Genomic DNA, 24,922 nt, shown 5'->3' on the forward strand with positions numbered 1-24,922 from the left:
TCTGCCAGTGTTTGGGTCATTTTCTGGGTTGTTTACACTGATGTGGGTGTTAGCTAGTTGTATCCAAATGACGAGGTGAACTTAGGGCCTACCTACTCCACCATCTTACCTGGAAGTTTGAAAAATGGATGTTTTGAAATGTTTATGATCTCCTGTCTTTGATCACACCTTGCTGAACTATCTCACTTGTTTATCACATGCAAAAGTATCTTTTATTTTTACTTCTGTTAAAAACTCAAATTAATACAGACTTTCCCCAATGCATTCTAATGTGTGTTCTGAGTACTAGAAAAGGCAAGTCTGTCACGCCTGCCAAAGTGTATACATTTGTCAGGTTTTTTCATGCCAGATACTTATCCATCTGAGTGTGGGATACACAAAATTTACAGTGTTGAAATCCTCCCAACTATTGCAATGCTATTTTAAAGTTGACTCTGCAGTTTTAAATAAATTTGTCTGGTGAAAATACGTAAATTAATAGTAATGAAGATTCTGATGTTCATTCTGTTCTTTTGACCATCACAGATCAAAGAACACCTTGCTAAGGGGCAAAGAATGCTGGCAGGTGATGGAATGTCCCAGGTGACCAAGACACTGTTGGATTTAACTCAGAGGAAAAATTTCTATGCAGGCGATCTTCTGATGTCTGTGGAAATTCTCAGAAATGTGACAGACACATTTAAAAGGGCAAGTTACATCCCTGCATCTGATGGAGTCCAGGTAAGAGAGACAATCCCCTGAAGGAAAAGACTAGTGAAGATGGTCTCAGGTTTTGGCCCTGAGAAGCCAGTGCTGCAGCTACTTTGGGGACATTCTGGCCTGCAGGGAGAGAGTGCTCACTGCTGCAGGAGACATATTCAGGTTGTGCTTAGTGTGAGCTCTGGAAATGACCTCAATTCCCTTAGCCATTGTATACCTCAGTGTCCTCAACCATAAAATGCACATAATACACCTCAAGGAGATACTGAATGAGAATGTGTGTAAAGTGGTTTGAGCCCTAAGATAAAAGGCACTATAGCAAATCCAAGGTTGTATCATGGATATTTTATTCCCACATTTAATATCACCATCTTGCCATAGGAGACTATTAAAAATACATTAAGCGTAATGAAAGCACATTAACTATAACATGCAAAGAAGACACAGTTTAAGTTTTGTTTGGGATTTTGCTATTAGAAGGGGAAGGCCATATTTAATTTTGTGGAACCATGGCCTGAAAATCTGAAGCAAACAGAGAATTGTTCTGGATAGGAAAATAAAAAATTCAATAACTCCTCACAGCATGTTTTTCTTGTCATGGAAGACTTCTAGAGCAACATCGTTTATTTCCATAATAAAGTTTAAGTACTCACCCAATTTCAGTACTGCCTTTGCCATTAAAACAAAGCTCGTTGAATGGCAAACAAAGCACATTTAATGCAGCTCCTGTTTGCATTTCAGATTAACTCTTTTTGTGCTATAGGCTAAAATATACTCCTGCCAAGAATGCTGAGTTGATTTCTGCGTTTCCAGCATAATGTTCTTCCTGTATCTCCGCATAAAGTTCATTAAAAGAAAAGTTTGGCAAAACTCCCGGATTAGGTAGTTTTCTTTCAGCCTACTCTTCATTTGGGAGTTTTATTTGCATTTCACTTGGGGAATGCAGAGTGTGTTTTTTGTTGTTTGTTGGTTGGTTTTGTTTTGCTTTGTTTTGTTTTAATCAGCTATTTAGGGAAAGAGGAAAAGAAGAGTTTTTGAAATCATGGAATCGTTATAAATGATATTGATGCCCTGATTTGTATAGAGGTACATGTTTTACTTAAATTATATGCATATATTGCTGAAAGTAACTGCCACGAGAATTATTGGTGCTTCGTTTTATATTATATCACCACCGTCCAGGAATACAGTTTTAATTGTAAAAATATGTGGGATGGAAGATTACCGTCCATCATTTGAGCATTTCAAGCACTTCTTTTTTAATAAAGAATGAAACAGTTTTCCAATTTTACAAAATTAATAAAGTAAGCCAAGTAGATCTTTTCCCTGTAGTTCTGAAATACTTCTATCCATTAGAGTTTACATTAAAAAATGTCTGAAGACCTTGACGCAAAATAGAAGTAATTTCAAAAAACTTCAGACACTTATGTTCATAATTGAAACATCAGGCAAATGCTGAACCAAATAATCTCTAGGGCCTCCTTTAACCTTCAAAGAGTATAGGGCTTTAAGATTTTTTTAGATGCTGAAACTGAAGGAATTAAGATTACCAGGTTATATTGGGAACATATTTTGATTGAGCTACTCATTAGACTGCATTGACTCAATGAACAATGAGTTTAACCAGAAGCTTAGTCATGGACATTAGCTGGCTTGACTTAAATAGAGCAGTTTGGCTGATTATTTTGTTGTCATTTTGGCATAGCCAGAAATAAGTCCCTCCATTTCCATCCCACGCTCTCATTAATCCTCGACATTACACAAAATTCTCAGCACATTGGTGTCCTAGTCATCCCTTCACAAACAGGAACTGCATTTTTCTATTTCATTGTCTTTACTTGTGTCTTTTCAGACCCCTGGAATGCCCTCCTCTTCTGGAATTCCTTCTTCTTCCATCTCTGTCTGCCAAAATCCTAGCCCAGATCTAGCAAGTCTTTCTGCATGCCACACCCTCAAGCCACAAACTCCATCTGAAAATGATCTTTCTCTTTTCTGAAATCTCAGACAGCTTTGCACCTCTTTTATTCTACTTTTCACCATTTTGTAGAAATCCTTTATACATACTTATTGTCTTTGTTTGATTATAATCTCTGGTTTATAGCCTTACTCAACATCACCTGTACCTTACTTTAAACTTCAGTCTCTGAAACAGCCCTTCTGTTTCCAAGGGCTCTGGGCATTTCTGAATGGGTGCACCTCAGATTAATATGGCAATACTAAACTTATCTTGAATTGCAAGTGTTCTTGCATATTCTACTTTTCTTTGTAGACTTAGCAGTCTTTACACTGGAAATGAAATGTTATCTTGACTTTTCCTTCTTTTCCTTTTTTATAGGTGTGCCTACACAGTGTCTCTTCTAACCATTCCTTCCTCTCTTTTCCCACTTCTGTTATCCTAATTTAGCCATTAATTATCTCAGCCTGTGTTATTTCCATGGTGTTTTTCCTTTCATTCTCCCTCAGATCTTTAACTACATCTTTGTTCATCTTGTATGTAACAGTCCTATTGGTTATCCTAAGACAGCTCTGATTATGTCACTCCTTAGATCAGAAACTTTCATCAGACCTCAAAGGCCTCCTGAATGACAACCCAAAGTCTTTATGTTGTCTTCCTGTACAATCCACAGTATGTTAGTTACCTACGTTTATAGCCAAATGCATGGTTTACTCTTCCTCTTCACAGACGTGTGCCAAATGAACCACTTCCTGCTTCTTTAATGCACTGTATGTTCTTAGCCCTTGATCTTTGCCTCTTCTGGGCTTTCAGACTGGATTGGTCTGTCCCAGTTATCTAAAGTAATTTTTTGGTACTCTGGGCCTCTGAATTCTCATAGCACTTTCTCTCCTGCATCTCTTTATATCTAATATTATTAGAACTCACTACTCACTTCTAAATCTTGAAAAAGACATTTTCCTGATCCATCTTTGGATCTCAGCTGAGCTCCAGAACACCCCCCTCCTCAAACAAGATTTCACATAGAATCTTAACAATGAAATTAGTACTTACATAGGTAATACATGTTTTTTCTGATCTTTTTTTAAACTGGGAAGTGAGCAAAGACCAAAGAAAGATTAACCAAAACTATTTAAAGAAAATACATTCTTTTCAATGTAGTTATGAGCAAGACATTTTAGTTAAAATGCCTAGTAATGCTGGATTCACCACAAGATTGATTTGATGCATTGATGAGCATGAGATAGAGTAGCTACAACCTGTTAGAGTTGGGGAAACAGCAAAGTGTGTTTGTATGTTTTGGAATTATAAAGCATGGTAGTAGTTTTATTTTTGGACACTGGTAGAAAAAGATATTCCAAAAGTCTTTTCCCTCCAGACGTTCTTTTCCGAACCCTGGTGCTTTGCCATATCTCTGTCTCACTATGTTCATCCTCTATGTAGTTTATCCTTCCTGCTTCCAATTCTGATTCAAGTTTCTTCCAGATCCAGCTCAAAACTCCCTTCTACTCAAAAGTTTTCTCATCAAATCCCAAGCATAATTCAAATTTTTCCTAATTGTTTGGCTTCTTGAAACCTTGTAAATATCTCTGCTTATAGTATATCTCTCACATAACATTGTAACAGCTCTCATAATATTCTATTTATTTGTTTCCAGTGCTTTTTTTCAGCAGTGGAGTTTAAGCTTGTTGAAAGACTATTATGTCTGGAAGCATAGTAGAGGTTCCAATATTTGTTGAAGGAATTAATAAGGAAATAACATAATAATATTAGGGAAATTTACATTGTTCACACACACAGACACACACACACACAGACACACACACGCATACAACTCAGAACATCCAATTTAGAGAGAGAAAGAAAAAGAGTGGAAAGCATGTCCATTAACTTATTTTTTAGCCCCTGGGAAAATTTGTAGTGAGTCTCATTCTATCAGTAGAGGATTGAGTTTGCAATGCACACACTGGAACTTTAAGGCTTGGCAGAATTAAATCAGTCATATACAAGTTAAAATTCCAGCTTGTCTAATAACTATCTTGGTGTCTTCAAACACATAACTTAATATTTCTCTACCTCATTTATTCATATCAAAATAAGAAATAAAGAAGAAATAGTAGTATGGTCTAATCTCATTATTCATGGCAGTTATGTAAAGTTGCAGAAAACACTGAATTAATGAATAATGAACGATTTACTCCTATGGAAAATACAGGATGAAATTCCTTTGAGAATCTGTTTATACCATTTTCACCAACCAGTTAATGCGTGACCTTGTTTTATGTGTGTTACTGTTAAAAGACATCATTTTTTAAATGCTTGTTTATTTTTGAGAGAGAGGGAGATAGAGAGAAACAGAGAGAGAGGGGGAGAGGTAGAGGTGGGGGGACAGAGGAGGATCTGAAGCAGGCTCTGAGCTGACAGCAGAGAGCCCAATATGGGGCTCAAACTCCTGAACTGCCAAGCTTATGATGACCTGAGCCAAAGTCAAATGCTTAACTGAACCGCCCAGACACCCTAAAAGACATAATTTTTAATTATTAACCATTAACATTGAACTCACAGCTAAGAAACTGTAACTCATGCCAGAAAAAGTTTTCCTAATACATACATTTTCTCTCTAAGACACATGATGGTCTTCTTGAGTTTAGGAATACTAGATAGTCCTTCAGCACTGTGCTGGGGAACATTTCAAACCATGAAATCGCCAACAAAAAGCATTAAAAACAATGAAACAAACAAACAAAACCAACCCGGGCATTAAATTGGCCATAAAAAGGAACTTGTTTATAGTATATGGACTGAAACAAAAAGTCAGAGCATTGCTATGTTTGACCTCAGCTGGTTACATGTGCATTGGGTGACCCAAATTTTTCCCACTCTGTACATGTCTGTGAATGACCATAAAAGAACTATGAGTTTTGATTTTGGGGTTACGAATAAATTTTAGCAAGTAGTTGATTTGCAAATATGGAATCCATGAAAAAAGAAGATTGACAGTAACTGTTTTCCAGGGTTGTTGTGAAGCTTATCAATAATACAGGTTAAATACATAATAATCCGTGCAAAAAAATATTTGTAAATTTTCTGGCAGATTACATAGGTACTCCATAATTCCATTATTTCTAGTATTATAACTCTTAATATAAAAGTAAAAGATGTTCTTGTTCTCAAGCCACTTACAATATCATGGAATGGGGAAAAAAAAACCTTATGAATGAGAGTAGCCTATAGTGATGAAGAAGAGAGATGTAAGTATAGTATGTTTCATTTCTAGAAGTTCTAGAAACATAGAGATCTGGAGTGCAGCAGTAAGAAGATAATTTGTGGGAGATTTAGGACTTGAAATAGAATTGGAGAAATAAGCTTAGCACAGAGACAGTCATCAAACTGTGTAAACAAAGGCATAGAAACGGCATGAGTGTGGCACGTTCAAAAGATCAAGGTTTCTAGAAAACAGGTTGTATGTTGGAAAATGCAGATCATAAGGACAGAAGAGTCAAGGCCAGAGAAGGGTTTGGACTTGATTCTTTATAAGTGATATTTTTGGAAAGATGATCTGGCAGAGGTAGATAAGGTAAATTAGTGAACAGAGGAAGATTGGGGGAAAGAACCCCATGGAGAGGCTACAGCAGTGATCTAGAGGTGAGGAAAGAAGAAAACGTGCTTTAATGACAGTGGGTCAGAAAAGGATGAGTAATCTTTTAATGGAAAGAAAGGGAGGCCCTTGAGATAATTTATATTTGGGGAATAAAGAAGGAAAATGTTGGAAAGAATGGAGGCATCCACAAAAACTCATCATGTGTTGTGTCCTTCAAACTCACTGAAAGCATGGACTGATCTCTATCCAGGCATCTGTTTCCTAACAAAACTTCTGTTGATCTAAATCAGTGTTTTGCAAATTCTTTTGACTGTGACCCACCGTAGGATACACAGTTCATTTCCATATATAATTGAAAACCGGAGTTTTACAAAATAATATTTACCTATAGTGTGTGTGATGCACTCAGGAATTTTCTGTTCTTTTTTCTTTTTTGTTATGAAAAGTTGGTCACAACCCTCTATCAGGTCACCACTTAATGTCTGAAAGTCACTTGTTTATCTAACACATCTCCTAGGCTTCAGAAATGTATTTCCCAAACATTGAGATGAAACAGAGAGCTCAAACCTCAGCTTCCAGTCTCTTTCTTAAATGCAAACCATATTCTAAATACAATTTTCAGAGTTACGTGACCAAGGAATTAAATGGAAAGTAGAGTTAGTGATTTCAGATTAGTCAAACATCTTCTCTTCTAAAACTCTTGATGAGCAAACATGTATGCTACACTGTGGACCTGCTTCATGCTGCCCATCAACAGTGGCAGGTCACCCAGTGAGATCTTGGGCATTGCTTCTCCCATGGTTTCAGTGTGAGACACTTTTACCTTTTGCATACAAAAGACTAGATTGATAAATGTGGAAGCAACTATTACTATGATAATATAATACTATCATGTACTGATAAGCCTCATCTGTGCAAATAATCAAATTCTTTTGACTAAATAATATCCAGCAAGGACTCTTAGGGTTGAAATCATGACACAGCTTTAGCATTCAAGGCACAACCTGGTGCCTTGAAATCCTTTGCTCAAAGAACTCTGTGCAATCATAAATATTAATAGTTTCCTTGAACATAAGTAGGGGAATTAGGGAAGGCATTAGAGTGTGATGATTAAGAGTGCCTGCCCTGGAGGCAGAATCCTGGACCTCAGGTGACAGCTATGACACTTACAAGCTATAGGATGCTAGACAAGTTATTTGACCTCTCTATGACTTAATTTTCTCTTCCGTCATATGGGGTAATATCACCTACCTCATAGTTAAATTATGTATGTAAAATTTACATAGTACATGGCACATAGTAAAAGCTCAAGGAATGTAGCTACCTTTATTATCTGAGAAGGTGAAATTCTGATGGAGCAAAAACCTGAAGTATCTCTGGATCACAGGTATGGGTTGCCAGTACACCTGTGTACTTTGGTCTCTCTCTTGCAAAGAAAGGAAGGTCAGATGTTTCTCGTGGCACCACCTAGGAAGTATGGGTACTTTTTAATCACTTATCACAGAGGAGAAGGGCAGAGAATGTGTCAAGGAAAATAGGAGTCAGAAAAGAAGCATTAGTCCTTAAAGTCGACATTGCAAGGCCATTTGAAAGATAGAGAGCAGGTGGATGTAGAAAGTGGCTTTCATCAATAACCAGGATTTCTAGCTCAGTGGGAACCAAGTTGTGAACAGGACCTCAACTGCCAGCTGACAATCACTCCAAGTCATAAACGGCTACTATTTTCAATGCTTAACAGCCTGAGAGGATTTCCTATGGTGCGTGGCAAAGGGAGCCCTGTAGAACTAACAGCTCTTTCTAGGTAGTATTTAAACCCTGCCCTTATTATAAAGGTGAAAATAAGAAATTCAACACCAAATAATTTCCTTAAATGGGTGAGATATTAAGCAACAACTCTTGCTTCACAAGTCAACGTGATTAAATCCCACCAAGAACAAACTTTAGAAGGTGGCTGCTGGCTGAGGGAAACTCACCATCTCCACAGGAGAGTGCAAAGTCTGTGCAACAATCAGGTGGGAAGAGGAAGGGGGGCAAAGAAGTTTCCAGAGTATATGTAGTACTGCCTACCAATTAGTAAATGCCATGTAATGAAATAAATGATTCCAGTTGGGTTTCAAAAATGCAATAAAACATCTGATAAATAGTTTTATCCCATCAGAATTTCTCATTATTTCCCTTGCAGTTAAGAAAATACTGAGATTTGCATTAGCACAAGGTATAGGCATTTTCCTATTGTGATTCCTTTTATTACCAAAGATTTTTCTTTTAAAAAATTATTGGGGAACGTATTAGTTTGCTAGGGCTGCCATAACAAATACCACAGACTGGGGGACTTAAGTAATAGAACTTTATTTTCTTACAGTTTGTAGATTGGAAATCCAAGATCAAGCGGTTGGCATGTTTGGTTTCTCCTGAGGCCTGTCTCCTCAACTTGCATATTGCTGCCTTCTCACTGTGACCTCACAGAGCCTTTTCCTCTGTGTGTGCAGGCTAATATCTCTGTGTGTCCCGATTTCCTCTTCTTATAAGGACTTTCATCAGATTGGATTAAGGTCCACCCTAACAGCCTCATTATAACTTAATTACCTCTTGAAATGTTCTGTCTCTAAATATAGAGACATTCTGAGACACTGCCGGGGGTTAGAGCTTCAACATACAGATCTGGGGTGGACATGATCAGCCCATAATGGGGAATCTTGACAGACTCTGAGAATTTCCCTTTAGCAGAGGCATGTGCCAGGATCTTACACCGGGACAGAACCTACTGTGGCGGCCACCTATAGAGTTGCCAGGGATAAACTCAGGATATGTGCATGCATCTTACACACACTGGTCCTTTGATGTATCAGCCGGGCCTGCCCAAATTTGGGCTTCTTAAGAAGCAGCCCCTGTCTGGATCTGAGGATGATTTCACCACAGAGTTATATTTGTATAATTTTGGCTGCTCTACCAGACTACCGCTGGTTAATAATACTTAGCATATTTTATCATATTTGTATCACTAACTTTTTCACCTTTCCTATTTATAAAGGTTATTTATTTATTTGGTGGGGGGTAGTGGCAGAGAGAAAGAGAGAGACAGGAAGAGAGAGAAGAGAGAGAGAACCTGACAGCACAGAGCCCAATACAGGGCTCCATCCCAGGAACCGCAAGATCATGACCTGAGCTGAAACCACGAGTCATATGCTTAACCAACTGAGGCACCCAGGAGCCCCTCACCTTTCCTTTTTAAACAAGGATCATAGAGTAGTGCCAATCTCATGCCTGAAAGCACTGAAATTTAGATGGATTCTTTCCCTTAGCCTCCCCCATCCACTGCACCTCAAAGCGTCCCCTCCCTTCTACCTCTTGCTAGAGCACTTGATCCTAAACTTGGCCCAGAAAGACTGGTAGCATTGTGTAAAAAATTGCCCATCCAAGCTATTCGGAAACTCCACAGGCCAAACTGTTTTACATCATGGCAGAGCAACGAGATTAGTGTGAAAGACAGCCAGTGTTCCTGGAACAATGTTCTGATGTAGTTTTCAAAATGAGTCAGAGTTTCTGTGAGATTTGTGACTTAAAGAAGAAAAAAAAAATAACAACAAAGGCATTTTTTAAGATTTTGGCTTTTTTTTCCCCCTGAAACTCGTGAACATTAAGGGATATTTGCTTCAGGAACCTGCTGTTATATTCCTCTAGATCTGGCAGATTGCAGTGGTCATGCTGGGAGAGTCCAGCTCTGCTGGCAGGAGGAACCTTCTGATCACAGCTTGCCAAGTCAGGTCACCCAGACTGCTGTGGATCCCACGACTGACCTGTTGACCTTGACACCCTAATCCTTTTGTGCCCCGTTCATCCCCTGGCTTTCCAGTGGCTCAGTTTCTTATCTCATATTCCCTATATATTTTGGTCCCAGAAACTACCAGAGGGCATCCTGGTTAGAATCTCCTGCCTTCCTGAAACCTTGATAGTTTCTCATTGCCAGTGGCCAGTTGATGTGCTGCTTAGGTAAATATTCTAGATAAAAGATTTAAACCACAGTATCATGACTCTTTAGTTGTGTTATTTTATTAGTTGTGTTATTTTGTCTGTTTACCTGTTATAAAAAATAGTTAATATTCTCTTTAAGGGTTGTTTAGTTTTTTAAAAAAATACATTATGACAAACTGAAGATTATTTGTATAATGATGTTACTCAGTTTCATTTCTGTATGCTTTTTTGAATAGAAGACTAAGAAGTAGAGTCACAGCCAGATCAGAGGAAGTTGGACACGTTATCCACGCCTTCACCTATAATCTGGGTGTGTTCATGGTTTTGTATATCCCACATGCATATGTCATTGGCTACGTGCATAGAGGCTGAAAAAATACATGAGATGTACTGTGCTACACCTTGAACCCTCTTTGGGTTTTTACCCTTATTAAATGTTTCATCTGTCTTCTCTAGATTAATCTCCCCAGTAGAGTATCTTCTTTCTGAATTTATTTGATTCTGTCATCTTTTACTCTTGCTTCTCTTCCTACCTCCTTATCTCTCATCCTTCTTACTTAATTCCTCTTCCTTTCTAGTCTGTCACCAGTGTTTTAACCTTGACTTCTTCCCCTTCCACTCTATTCCTAGTTATCTTTTCTTATTTTTTTTTTTTATTCCCAAAAGCCTCCAGTTTTCAACTAAGACTAATGATTCACAAATGTTTACCTTTTAAGTTTCCAACTTGTAGTTAAAACAGCCTGCTGGTCCTCTTCTCGTAGATATATTATAGACTCTTCATACCCGAACTGAACAAAATGAAGCTGACTGTCTTCTTTTGCAACACTGCCATTTCTTCTTTGGTATTTAGCGTGGCTAACTGCATCATCATTCTAAATTGCCTGAGCTGGGAGCCAAAGACTGATCTTTGATACTGTACTTTCCCTCTTGTGCTATCTGTCACCATGTAATATTGCTTCCCTAACCCAAGCTACCATCGTCTCTGCCTCAATAAGCAAGACAGACTACTCTTTGACCTCCTTATTTTCCTTCTCACTCTTCGGCACTTTGTTTTCCACTCAGCAGCCAAAGTCACATTTTTTTTTATTTCTCGTGAAACTCATGTCATATAACTAGAGCCTGGAATCAGGGTCCCACTTTATCAGACCTTTTGCCTATCTTTTCCATTCTGTGTTAATATTCTCCCTCCTACACCCCACCCAACACCCCCCCCCCCCCCCCGTTTAAGACTACTACAGTTTGTAATGGCTTTTTGTTTATTAAAACTTACCTGGACTGCCCCCTCTACCCAGGGAAGCTGTACTTTCTCTTCCCATTTTTTCTTGGGACTCTCTTCCTCAGGTCTTCCCATGGTGACCTCCTTCTTAACATTCTGTTGTTCTCTGCTTAAATGTCACCTCATTAGAAAGCTGTTTCCTGCTGAACATTCAACCCAAAGCAGCCTTGCATAAACATGCACACACCCCTCCCCCGCCCAGGCACTCTCTATTCCCATAAACCATTTTATTTTTATATCACCACCTGAAATCATCTTGTTTATTTATTTATTTATTGGCTTCCACTACCCACTACAGTGTAAGCTCCATGAGAGTAGGAACCTTCATATGCCTTGCTTACTGTGGTATTCTCAGCACTTAGAACACAGCCAGGCATATAGTAGGTGTTCAATAAAAAAATAAGTAGATGCATTCATGTTTCTCAAGTATTTTCCATGTCTTCCCTCATTGTTCCTTTCTCATATCTACTTTAGATCTTCATGATTGCTCTTTTGGGCTTCAAAAAAGCTACCTGCTGATGTTCCTTTCCCTAATCTTCTTCCTTGCCAAAGCCCCCTGTCCTTTGCTGCCTGGGTTATATTTTTATAACTCTTTATGCCGTTCTTTTGCTGAACAAAGCAGCACTTTTATGACCAAATGCATTCTTCCAGGGGTGGGATAGTAGCAGCTGTAGCAGGAGGGAGGGTTTGCTCTGTTTACCAAAGAGTGAGATGTATTTTTGGAAGGGCAGGCTTCTTCATTGGTTGTTGCTGAATTTAAACCTGAGGACCAGGGTCAAATATCGACAGCTGCTTCCTCTCCATTAATTAGGCCCCACAACTTCTAAAAAGTATATATCTGTGCTTATGATGGTCCCATGACTTCAGTATGCATTTTAAATGGGAAGAGTTTGATCCCATATTTATTCAAGATAACCAGTTTTTTTATCTGTAAAAATAAGTGTCATATCTCCTTCCCTGGACATGGTGAGGATGCTCCTTGCATCGATTTATGACAGAGGAGGGTGATGAAATGGAAAGGAGGCAGAAAATTAGGTAGGGACCATTTATGTTGTTGTTTTTTTTAATTCTTTCAATGCCTAGCCCATTGTCTTATACACAGTAGGCACACAGTCAACCAATTTGAAATATTTGAGTATTAACATTTTTTATGCTCATGCTGTGCACTGGGGCATAAGAGTGAACAAAATAGAAATAATCCCAACTGTATTATAGGCTGGTAGAGGAAAAAGCTCTCAACTGATCATCATGCAAGTACATCATAATTTAAAAAATGGTGATATACTTGAAAACAAAACTACAAGTGCAACTATAAGTCAGCATATTTGTGGGTGGGTGCTATACAACCAGATGACTGCCTGCATTACTATCCTCTCTTTTATGGTAATGCGAAGTGCAGTTGTCCACCATTATGTCAATGCATAGCAGTTTTGCTGAGTCACTCATGCATGGATGTAGAAGTGGAGAGGAGCCAGAGTCTCATACAAATTCACCCCGTATTGAGGGAAACCTACTGTCAGGACACAGAACAAGAGCCCCTTAGATAACCATTCCTTTTACATCATACTTTTATGGTTGATTTCTTTTATGAACTGGTTGTTTCTTTTGTCCATGGATTTTTTGCCAAGTTTGAATGATGAAGATATTGGTAAATGAAAAATAAAAATGTTCACTGATTAAAATCAGGAAAAAAAGATGCAGATCTTGCAGTGTAGTGGTAGTGGTGGTGATCTGATAGGCCCTCTTATACGAATGCAGAAGTGAAGGACAAGAAAGAGTTATTCAAGTGAAGAACAGGAAATAGAGCAGGCAAAGAAAGGGAACAGCATTATATAGGTCCAGAGGCTAAACAGAAAAGAGTTTGGGATACATGAAGAAGTCTGATGAACCTAGAATATAGAGTCTGTGAGGCAGGATAGCTTAAGGTAGAGTTAGAGCCATTAGAAGAGACTAGATCATACATGGCTTTACAGCTCTCCAGATTGGGGAATCAATGGCCTATCCTGTTCTGTGCATCCTTATCCTAATGTCTTGTCCCTGCCTCCTTGTTTAGCCTGTAAACCTTTTTATGGTCCTCCTATGTTTCTAGTCAGGACCATCGTGATTTCTTAAAACTTTCAGTTCTGCATTATTAAATATATTCCTTAGGGCTTGTATTTGTCTCTCAGTGCCCAAGCATTTTGCTGATGGGTTAAGAGGAGGAGAACACATTTCCTGGAGCTCAGATATCTCAGATCACTAGCTTAATCTATAATTCTGTTCCCACATGGAATTCAGCAAAACTTAAATGCTCAGATGTGCTTCACTTTATTTATAAAAAATTTTATATGGTACGTGAGAAATTTGTCAAGCAGAAGCCAATAAGATGTAAAACAAATAATTATTTACCACTTTCCATAAAATAGAGTAACCTTTTAGTCTCATAGGCCAAATCTAGGACTTGCACTTTGATTTTTTTTTTAATTTTAACTTTTTTTAATGTTTATTTTTGACAGAGAGAGACAGAGCATGAGCAGGGGAGGGGCAGAGAGAGAGGGAGACACAGAATCTGAAGCAGGCTCCAGGCTCTGAGCTGTCAGCACAGAGCCGTACATGGGGCTCGAACCCACAGACTGGGTGAGATCATGACCTCAGCTGAAGTCGGACGCTCAACTGACTGAGCCACCCTGGTGCCCCTAGGACTTGCACTTTGAATGTGGCAGAAACATTTATGGCTTCTCTTTATAACAGACATTTACTGCACTGATTTTCGTAATACATCCTGCAAGGAATATGTGAAAAATTATGTCCCCTGACCTTTGTGCCCAACAAACATTTGCACAATGCCTCTCACACAGTAGGTGTCCAATAATAACAATACTGACACCCCCACCGCCCCTGCCAGCAGAGCAGAGCATATCTCTTAGGAAGGAGAGTTTTCTCCAGAACAAACGATAGGCCCTGAAGTTAGTGATGAATAATCTCTGTGTTCTATATACTGCTTGGAGAGAAAGAGGCTATAAAAGAGAGAAGAGAGCTCCAGTGGTTGTGAAAGTCTATAGCAGCATTATAGGTGCATATTCACCATAATGTGGCCATAAATCCAAATCATGCCACCGGTCATAAAAAAGATAACATGAAGGGAATAAAATCATAAAGGCACCATATATTGAGCACTTACCATGTGTCAGATACTGTGCTAAGAATTAGCTCTAAGCTTCACAATGGCTCTGGCAGGCAGCTATTATCCTCTCTATCTTATGTGTAAGGGAAAGAAAGCATAGATGGGCCACATGAGCCTACAACCACACAGTTAATAAATGTTGGGAAAGTTTTAAACCTGGTCTGCCCAGTTCACACTCCAAACTTCGATTCGACCAAGGACACTTAATTTTTCAGAACAGTCTAGGCCATAGAGATCAGGGCTGATAAAAACAAAACAAAACAAAACACAAACCTACTGTTAGATGCCAACTCAGGAGCTCACGTAATGACCTGACCTGTAAATCCCCAAAAAAGAGAGAGATTACCAGAATTAGCAGATTTCCTAAAGAACTCGAGTGACTAGTGCATCTGCTGCCATGGAAGTTGCTTCATACTTTTTTCAAAAATTCAATCAAGTGGCCTAAAATGTTATGAATCCCCTTTTCAAAAAATACTGTTATGTTTGATTCTGCTGTGTTCTATCAGTCTGATCTTTGAGCAAATGTCAAAGTGAATTGGTAGATTAGAGCAGGGTCAGTTCAAAGGAATGATGCCCGAGCCTTGTTAGGGAAGCTGACATGTAGTGGCTGTGTGACTTCATTATTTCCTTTAAGCTAGGACTTTATTAAATACCTGCCAAGGACAAGGCATTGTATGTGTTAAGGACACACTGGCACGTAAGAAAGACAATCTGCCTGTAAGCGCCCTCCTCTCCCTCCTTGGATTTTCAGGCTTAGCTCACTGTGCCCTGCCTGGTCTCACAAGGGATCATTTCCAGTCCAATTGACTGGGAGATAGAAAGATAACTTCATTCTGTACTACTTTTCCCCCCTGATTTAGCAAAGTCTAATTTATTGCCTTGGAAGGTGATACAAAAACATTTCTTATACTCTATGTTTGTTTAGTTGAATGTATATTTTAGTAATTTGTGTTTTTTATATATGCCCTTTGGCAATTTAGGAAAAAAGATTGAACTCTAAGTTCATCACTTTGATCCAGGAATCGTGTGTGCTCACTGGCTATCATGTACAGCCCAGAGTCACTGACCCACTATCAGTAAAACATGCTTTGTGAAATGTTTTCTCAGAAATGGAGATGCATTTGCACAAATTGCTTCCCGTCCTTTTGGTGTCTCTTGTTAGCAGCAGCATGCATTTGTGTGAAAGCTGGCAGGGGTCAGGACACAGACTGTGGTCATGGACCTCAGCACAGCTAACTGGCATGTACAGGGATGAAATCTGCAACTTTTGCCTCATTAGCACCATGTCCCCTACTGAGTTAACCAGCCATAGGCAATGGGAGAACTCAGAAGGTTAATTCTTTCTGCCCATAGGTAGAGTTACAGCTCAATGGACTAAGCCCTTAAAATGTTATCACTCCAACCAGGAAATTTTAAGTGGAAAAAATGGCTGGTAGTACAAAAAGGTTAAACGAATTGAAAACAGGTCTAAAGCAGACTTGCAGTTTTCTCAAGAGTTGCATAAAATATTCTGTAACTTTTGCAGAGGTTATGACTTGAAACATGTTTCAAGCATGTGATTACCAGGAACTATTAAAATAAATAGCACAAATAAGACATTTAAATATAGATACTCACAGCTTCAAAACACAAGAGAAGAGGAAATGAAGCAGCTTTGTTTTTCTTACAAAAACACCCAGGTGACTTTATTTGGAATTTGAATAAATACCTCTTTATTCAAATAGAGAGGAAGGCTGCTAAGGCTAAAAAAAATGTCGATTATTTCCCCCTCAAGGGAGTCCTGCCCTGAGCTGATGTATCAGTATGAGGCAGTGCTCCTGCTAAATTACATACAAAGCAGGCAGAAGAGATGGGCTCTGAAGACACAGCCAAGGGTGTGTAGCTTAAGATAAATGTCATGGTTTCACTTTGCACTTCTAAGGTTCCTGTGACCCCAAGTCACTATTCGTTTTCAACAGGCGCTCTGGTCTTCCTCTCCTGGCTCCTGTGTTCGGAAGACACAGTGCATGTGGGAGGACAGGGAGGTCTCTCTCTGCGAGAGATCCCTCATGTGTGAAATGGGCACTAATATCGATGAACTGAACAGAGCCCTGGTCTCTGCCCTTATTTAGGAGAGAAATAAAAAGTGAGTGCCCAAATGTCCTCTCTGCACAGAAAGGGAAAACCACAAACTCACTGGGGTACAGCTAGACAAGGGAAAGCCAGTAGGTCTTCAGCAGTTAGGCCAGAAAGGTGATGGCAAGAATTTGGCGCTTGAATAGGAACGTGCTATGGTGTCTTCCAATTCTTCCATTTTGGCTTGCTGGCAAAAGGTAGCATAAAGAATAATTATTTGAAATATAGGATTTCTTGAGCACTTACTGTGTGCTATCTGCTAGGTACTTGGAAAAGTCCATGTGATCTTTGCAGTACGTAGTGATAAAAGCCAAAGAAAAATAGCCCGGAAGGGCAAGGCCGGATCCAAATGAGGAAGCCTGTCACACACCTCAGCCTTGCCCACAGTCTGTGTCTTCACTACAGTGTTCTTCAAAACAGCAGTGGAACTAGCAATCATGGTTCACAGTTAACTGGATAACTTGTAACTAGACACACACAGGGATTTTCACTGCCAAAGGAAGAAAACTTACTTGTGAGGAATAATTATCTGATGGTATGACAGAATACAATATAAAGACTGTAATGGAAGAAATAATTATAGGTAAACATAAGTAATTTACCTATTCTGTTGTCTTCTGAGGTATATATGCGAAGTTACATAGAAATCCCAGAAGTATGGTGCTGAGAAATGGCCCTCCGAGCTCTTCTAGAATATGTTAGGGTCATGAAACAATACGGCAAAGTGTGTACATCCTTACCACATAATCAGTTCGAATGGTTGTTTTTGAAAAGTGTATTCTCTCATGTAACATTAAATCCTTTATCTAATTTAATTTGCAGAACTTCTTTCAAATAGTTAGCAACCTTCTAGATGAAGAAAACAAGGAAAAATGGGAGGATGCACAACAGGTAAGATTGGAGCTGTTTCAAAACCTAAAACAGAGTTGGCTAAAGAAAGCTTTAAAAATATGTGAAGAGGGCCGCCTGGGTGGCTCAGTTGTTGGGCGACCAACTTTGGCTCAGGTCATGATCTCACAGTTTGTGAGTTCGAGCCCCGCGTGAGACTCTGTGCTGACAGCTCTGTGCTGACAGCTCAGCCTACTTCACCTTCTGTGTCTCTGCTCTCTCTACCCCTCCCTTGCTCACGCTCTGAGTCTCCCTGTCTCTCAATAATAAATAAACTTTAAAATTTTGTTTTAATATGTGAAGAAATTAATAGTTTTCTGTTCCCAGAACATAAAAGGAGACTTTGATTAGACACTTAGAAGTCATCCTAGGTTGCGTTATACTAATTTTAGAGAAAATAAGTGATCTCTTCTATCCTAACAATTAATGGAATGAGTATTATGAATGTGAAAACACTGGACAGGTTTGAGTAATTTGTAACGTTGAGGCATCAGTACATAATAACTATATGCCTTACCAACCATAGTCCATCCTATCTACAGACTATGGGAGAAAGAGCAAATCCAAAGCACATATTACAAACCAAACTGGGGGGTATTGACAAGGAAAATCATTTACATTTTCTATAGCATTATGTAGAGTCTGGATCAGACATGCAGATGTGCATTTGGATTCAAAGCCAAGAGTTGTAAAAATTAGTTATCATAAGAGAATTTGTATTCTGCTTTTTTTCTCTTTCTGCCATGCATGACCAGTGTAGCAAGTGACCCTATTGATTTAATTAGTGTTTTAAAATGCCTTTCAAAGCCATTTGTGCTATACTGATTTATGTGTGGTTAATAACACTTTTTTTTCTAAATTACAAAAATAAGTGGGTTAGAGGTTAAGAAAGGGAAAATAAACATGTTTTTAAAAATACTGTGGAGATTTAATTTGACTATTTGAATTCTTTAAGTTTTCTGATTGACTTTTGTTAACTCCAAGAGAACAGTGTGATCTTGAAAATAAGAATATTTACTGAGATTCAAGTGAGCCATCTATCCCTTTCTCCCTTATAATCATCTTCTGGGCCTTCAGGAGCAAAGCATGCCCTTTATTCCTGTATGATAGGGACTCTAAAAATAGTCCAGTGTGGGTCTAGCTCATTATCAGGTACAAATTCTGTGCTTCTGGCCATAGGAAAAAAAAAAGATCACTCCTTAGTTTAAGACCCTGAATTTATCTTTTTCTGCTAGTTTGAATTATATATTTGTCCTTGGCTTTCTTCTAGAGGAGAGCCTCATTCACTCACTGTAAGGAAATAGTGTCTTTCCCTAGAATACAGCTGCAGAGACTAAGCACATCCTTCCAGAATGCTGGAGACTATTAATTATGGCTATATTTAGAACAAATATATAATACCCTTTTAAAAACAAGACTGCAATTCATTGGATCACATTATTTATTGTGAGGTCCCGACTTGAACAAATAATGAATGGTAGCACAACTTCTCTTCAATGGAAAATCCTGAATCCATAATCCATCTATTTACTTGTGATTTTGAGTTAGCTATGTCCTTATTTTTAAATTCTTCAGTAGTGATACTCTTTAATGACTTTTTAAAGGTAACTATTTGAAGCTTAAAAAAAAACAACTATTTTGTAGCTTTTACTAAAAGGTATTCCTTCAAATGCAGCCACGTGGGAAATGAGACTCCAGGTTGGTGGCACAAAGGTTGGACTCCATTTGTCACACATAGTTCATCTCAAATTTACCTGGCAATTGGGGTGACCACTTGCTAGTTAACTGGCTTTATCCAAAGAAAGAAAAAATAAACTTTTTCTATCTTCATGAAGGTAGTTTTACAACTTAGAGCAAGGTGCCTGCTGAAGTTACATTTACATAGAAACTGAGACAGAGGCCCTGTCTTATTTGTTATCACCTCTGTCTCTCTCTGAAAGACATCCCTGGGTCTTTCAGCTGGTAAGAATCTATTTAGCTTTTTAAAAACATTTAAATGCATTTCAAAGAGACAGAGAAAGAATTTATCAATTATTAGTTTTCAAAAGCAAATGCTTTAAGAAAGCGAATGAAAGATGTGGGGCTGGGAGAGGGAGTCTCTCATTTTCAGCAGGGAGAATTAAGCTTCTTATTTTAAATTTGTGTTTACCCTTACATGACACACACTCATATACACCTACACAAAAATAGTAGAAAAAATATAGTAGTAGCAGAAAGCTTGGAGCTGATGGAAATTTCATGCAGATTTTTGGAATGATGATGATGAACTCTTAGAATTCATATTTAATGATTGGAAACTAGTAAGAAAGAACATCTCTCCCCAAATGTTTCCAATATTAAAAAATTTACAAGTATCGGGGCGCCTGGGTGGCTCAGTCGGTTAAACGTCCGACTTCGGCTCAGGTCACGATCTCACAGTCTGTGAGTTCGAGCCCCACGTCGGGCTCTGGGCTGATGGCTCAGAGCCTGGAGCCTGCTTCCGATTCTGTGTCTCCCTCTCTCTCTGCCCCTCCCCCATTCATGTTCTGTCTCTCTCTGTCTCAAAAATAAATAAAAACGTTAAAAAAAATTAAAAAAAAAATTTTACAAGTATCTATGCCACAGATTTCTAAGTGTCATAGCCATTGTTTTTGTCTTCAAATATATGTGGGTGACTATACTATGCACCCTCAGTATCTGCATTTTAGCTGGGCACAGTCGACTTTACACACCACACCTGCTATTCGCCCTGCCCAATGTGTCTTCCTCCTACTCTGGTCCCCTTCTAGCTCTGACTGTATGTTTCTCTGCTAATCAGACTGTCTCTTACCCTTCTGCACTAGGCTTTGCAAAGATAAAGCCACTACAACTCTAATCCACTTAATTTTTTCATGCTTAGAAGTGGCAGTGGTACTGAATGGCTAAAAGAAATGAACCTAACTTCAAAAGACTTTTCTGCTCTAATGTGGTTATATAATGCAGGCTGACTTTATACGCATTAGGAGTTACGCATACTAACAGTCATATGACCTTTTTTTAAATGGCCTTCACTTCCTACACATTATGAACTATTTCCAGAATCAGATTGTTTAGGAGAAAAACTCCTCTGTTTGCAATGCGTGAGGTGGCATGGTGTTGGGTTTGCTTTGTATATATGCAAGGGAAGCACCAACACTAGCACTATTATCATGATCCTGAAATTATTGCTAACATTGCTATTCATATCATGGCTATTACAGCTATGGAAGTGAATGCCCCTCCCAAGACTGAATGAACTTAATAGTTTGTAAATATCTTCACGATGACAATAATAATTGTGTTTTCTTCCAATGTCCATCATATAGATGCTAAGTAAAAAAAGGCAAAAAGCCTCAAGATTTCAGTGTTTGTTCTATGTCATAATTAGGTGAGGAAAAGATCCCATCAAAAGTAAGGACAGACAATTTCCAAGTATACAATCTGTTAGATATTTTTAGTTTCCTTAGACTTATGGGAGATTAATCACTGCATCATATCACCGTCGAAGCTCTTGCCGTGTGACACCTGGTATCATTCTCAGCCCGTGGTTCAAAAACACAACTGTTGCCAGGTGCAGAATTTTCTTCAAGTAAAACAGAGTTCATTTATGACCTCATTATGTAGTTTTTGTTATTCCTGTTACATATTCTACTATATAGACTTTTTATTCCTTCTAACCCTTGCTTATTTTTGTAGATTTATCCTGGCTCTATAGAATTAATGCAGGTGATTGAAGATTTTATACACATTGTTGGAATGGGGATGATGGACTTTCAGAATTCATACTTAATGACTGGAAATGTAGGTAAGAAATAAGATTGTTTCCCAAAATCTTACTGAAATAAAAAAAAAATTGCAAGTATCTGAGCCATACATTTCTAAGTGTAATATCCATTGCTCATATCTTCAGGTATATGTAAGTAATGTGTTATGGATACTTGGTGTATGATTTTTAGATAGACCCAACTGCATATACATTATACACAGACAGACACACATTTGCATGGGTTCATATATAGCATTTACCTTGTATTTATCTGTACATGTATACATAAAGGAGATTATGTGTCCTTTTCTTCCATTTGCCAAATATTCATTGCTATCCAACCTAATGTTGAAAATACATAATACATATTGTGTGTTTTGTTAAAAAAGTGAGTCTTCCTAATCTTCATACGTTGTTGATGAGGATGCCAGGTTACTTTTTAGCTAGCTGTCCCAATGAAGTAGTGAATCATCATGGGTTGTGGAATACCTGTAAGGATCAAGGTCATGGTGCTGTTGGTGCTGCTGCAGTTTTCCTGAGTAACTTCTAGGACACAGTGGATCTCTCAGGTCCCGCTGTAGTGGATTCTGTGATGCCAGAGAAGTGAAGACATATTTCTTCCTTTAGTTGCTTTTAAATTGTCTCTAATAGGGAAGAATTACACAGAGAAGCAAAACCTGCACACACTTTCATAGTGTAACAATTACTTTGAGCCAACAGCAGTTATGTTAACCAAATGGCAGATTACTCTCTATAGTGAAAAAACAAAAAAACGACAAGAGCAAAAAAACAGTATTCTTAAATATTGTACACATTGAGTTGATATAGATTTACAGTTTTCTCATTTCTTTAAAGCTTCCTTTCATAATATTGCTGTGATTCAGACTTTCTGTCATTTGTCATGCTTTAGTAGTGTTCACATAAAGACCACTGAGATGTAGATAATTATGTGTTTAAATAAACATATCTTACCTCAGATTCTTATTCATGGTGTATTTAATTTTTAGTTTCTGGATCAGGAAGATACCTAACTTGGTAGAGGGATTAACTAGAGGAGTACAACTAGTACAGGTCACACAAACACACACATGTATATAAGATATATGTATCATTCATATATATATATATATATATATATATATATATATATATATATATGTGAATAAGGATTTTGCTTGTTTACTTTACACTTGATTTCTTCTGAAGGTACTTTAGCCCTATAGGGACTTGTATGATCCTAAGATATTTTCCATCAGGATAACATCAAGTTGTAGTGGATAATAGCTAATTACTGGTAATATTATTTAGCTGAGGAAGGCCTATGCAATTCCTTAAAGGAGCCATTTCCATGCCAATATACCATCTTCATGCAGTGTAAGGCCTTACGGTTAGATTATGTCTTAATACGCTTTCTGAGTCAGTTTGAGGGCCCAGATTTATCATCTGAGTAGGGGTTTAGCAGCTTGTGCTGGCTCAGAAATGGAGTGAACTGTCCCTTGCTCTAAGCAATGAGTGATGAGAAGAAAAAGGGACCAAAAATAGTATGTTTGTTGTAGGATAAATTCAGAAATCAGAAAAAGTCCAAATTAAACGTCTATTCCAAAAGCGGCTGAACAAAGAGAGGAAAGATCAACCCTGTAGGAAAAGGGATAGTGTATCGGGCTCTGGGTTTTGGGGCACAAGAAGGAAGAACTAGAGAGATTCTGGAGATGCTGGTCATTCAAGGTGGAGCCATTCTCCAAAAAGATTCCTGACTTCTGTGGCAAGCGGGACCCGTGAAGTCTGCTCTGGCAAATTAGCCCATTCACAAAGTCATTTACAAGAAAAACTAAGGGGAAAACACACAGAGGTATTGTTTCTTAATTCTTTTTTTATAAATGTTAACATCTAATTCTTAAAGGCATTGCTAGTTAAAAGTATCAGATTGATACATGGCATTTGTTCAGTTTGGAAAAACCTATAATAGAAGCAATGCCAATCTCAGAGTCTAGTAAACTTAAATTCAGACTTAAAGGACACTGAATAACAGAATGAAATTCTTTATAGTACTAGCATAATTGACTATGGAAATTCAATGATTTATGAACAATTATTACTCTTTTTAAAAAATTTTTTTAATGTTTATCCATCTTTGAGAGAGAGGGAGAGACAGAGCATGAGCAGGGGAGGGGCGGAGAGAGGGAGACACAGAATTCAAAGCAGGCTCCAGGCTCTGAACTGTCAGCACAGAGCCCGACACGGAGCTCAAACTCAGGAACCGCTAGATCATGACCCTCAGGTCATGACCCGAAGCCAGATGCTCAGCCAACTGAGCCACCTAGGCTCCCCTAACACTTACTACTCTTTACCCGTCTTTTGACTTACCAAAATTACGTATTTGAAAACTTTGTGTATTATTTTTTGCATTAAGATTCTGTTATATAGGTTTGGCTACTTCCTTTACCATCACTAAATTTTAAGAAGTGTCTTAAGCATAGTAACCCAAAGCAATTAAGTACTGCAAATAAAGCCAGTATTGTCCTATACTGTCTTTAATCTTGTATAAGAACAGTATGATTTGGCCTTCTGGTCATTTATGTGGAATTAATTATATTTTTTGAAAAAGGTTATATTCTGTATAACATTATTATACTAGCTAAAAGAGATCTTATTTATTATTGATTTCCTCCCAATACTAGCCCAGAGACTGTCTTATTGTAGTTTGATGACTAGAAGGTTATTCTCAATAATATTTTGGAATTTTTCCAAAGTGTATGCATATATTAGTCAGGTTCTCCAGAAAAACAGAGCCCCTAAGATATAAGTAGGTATACAGAAAGAGATTTATTTTGGGGATATTGGCTTATACAATTATGGAGGCTGAGAAGACCCGCCACCTGTTGTCTGAAAGCTGGAGGCCAGGAAAGCTGATTAGGTAGTTCCAGTCCAAACCTGAAAGTCCAAGAACCAGGAGCACCAATGTGCCAGGGCAGGAGAAGATGAATGCCTCTCCTCAAGCAAAGAGCATTCATCCTTTGCCTTTTTTGTTCTATTCAGCTCTCAGTGGATCACATGATGCCTGCCTGCATTGGTGAGGCAGATCTTCTTTACTCAGTCTACTGATTCAAATGCTAATCTCTTCCAGTAATACCCTCATAGATACATCCTGAAATAATGTTCTGCCAGTTATCTGGGCATCCGTTAGCCCAGTCATATTAATACATAAAATGAACCATCACAATCCACAAGTATCAAATTGGATAATATAGATAATAGTTACTTATTCTACATGTTCTTCATGTTATCCAATTTGGTGCTAATATATATAAAATATGATGACACTGTTCTGTCTGATATATCCAATGATTTGGAGAAGAACACACATAGAGAATAATTTACAGTAGCAAAGTGTGAAATGTATGAGTTGTCATTCATTTGTCTTACATCCTAAGTCCAAATATTAATTACCCAACATGGAGCTCATTATACTGAGCATACACACACGTACACAC

At 38.2% G+C, this 24,922-nt stretch overlaps 1 protein-coding gene across 2 annotated transcripts in view; it reads left to right on the forward strand.

Annotated features, from left to right (window-relative positions):
- The first annotated feature begins 648 nt into the window (after positions 1–648).
- LOC122220060 (adhesion G protein-coupled receptor B3) overlaps positions 649–24,922 on the forward strand; it is a 362,141-nt gene continuing 337,867 nt past the window's right edge. The window contains exons 1-3 of one of the 2 annotated variants that reach the window (XM_042939127.1): positions 649–720; positions 17,603–17,671; positions 21,362–21,470. In XM_042939127.1, the coding sequence (XP_042795061.1) occupies positions 21,386–21,470 (85 nt within the window). In that variant the 5' untranslated portion in view covers positions 649–720; positions 17,603–17,671; positions 21,362–21,385. Of the gene's footprint in view, positions 721–17,602; positions 17,672–21,361; positions 21,471–24,922 lie in introns of those variants that run through there. The other variant, XM_042939128.1, reaches the window with a different exon arrangement.

Source organism: Panthera leo, chromosome B2 (genome assembly GCF_018350215.1).
Source record: "Panthera leo isolate Ple1 chromosome B2, P.leo_Ple1_pat1.1, whole genome shotgun sequence".
Classification (NCBI taxonomy): domain Eukaryota; kingdom Metazoa; phylum Chordata; class Mammalia; order Carnivora; family Felidae; genus Panthera; species Panthera leo.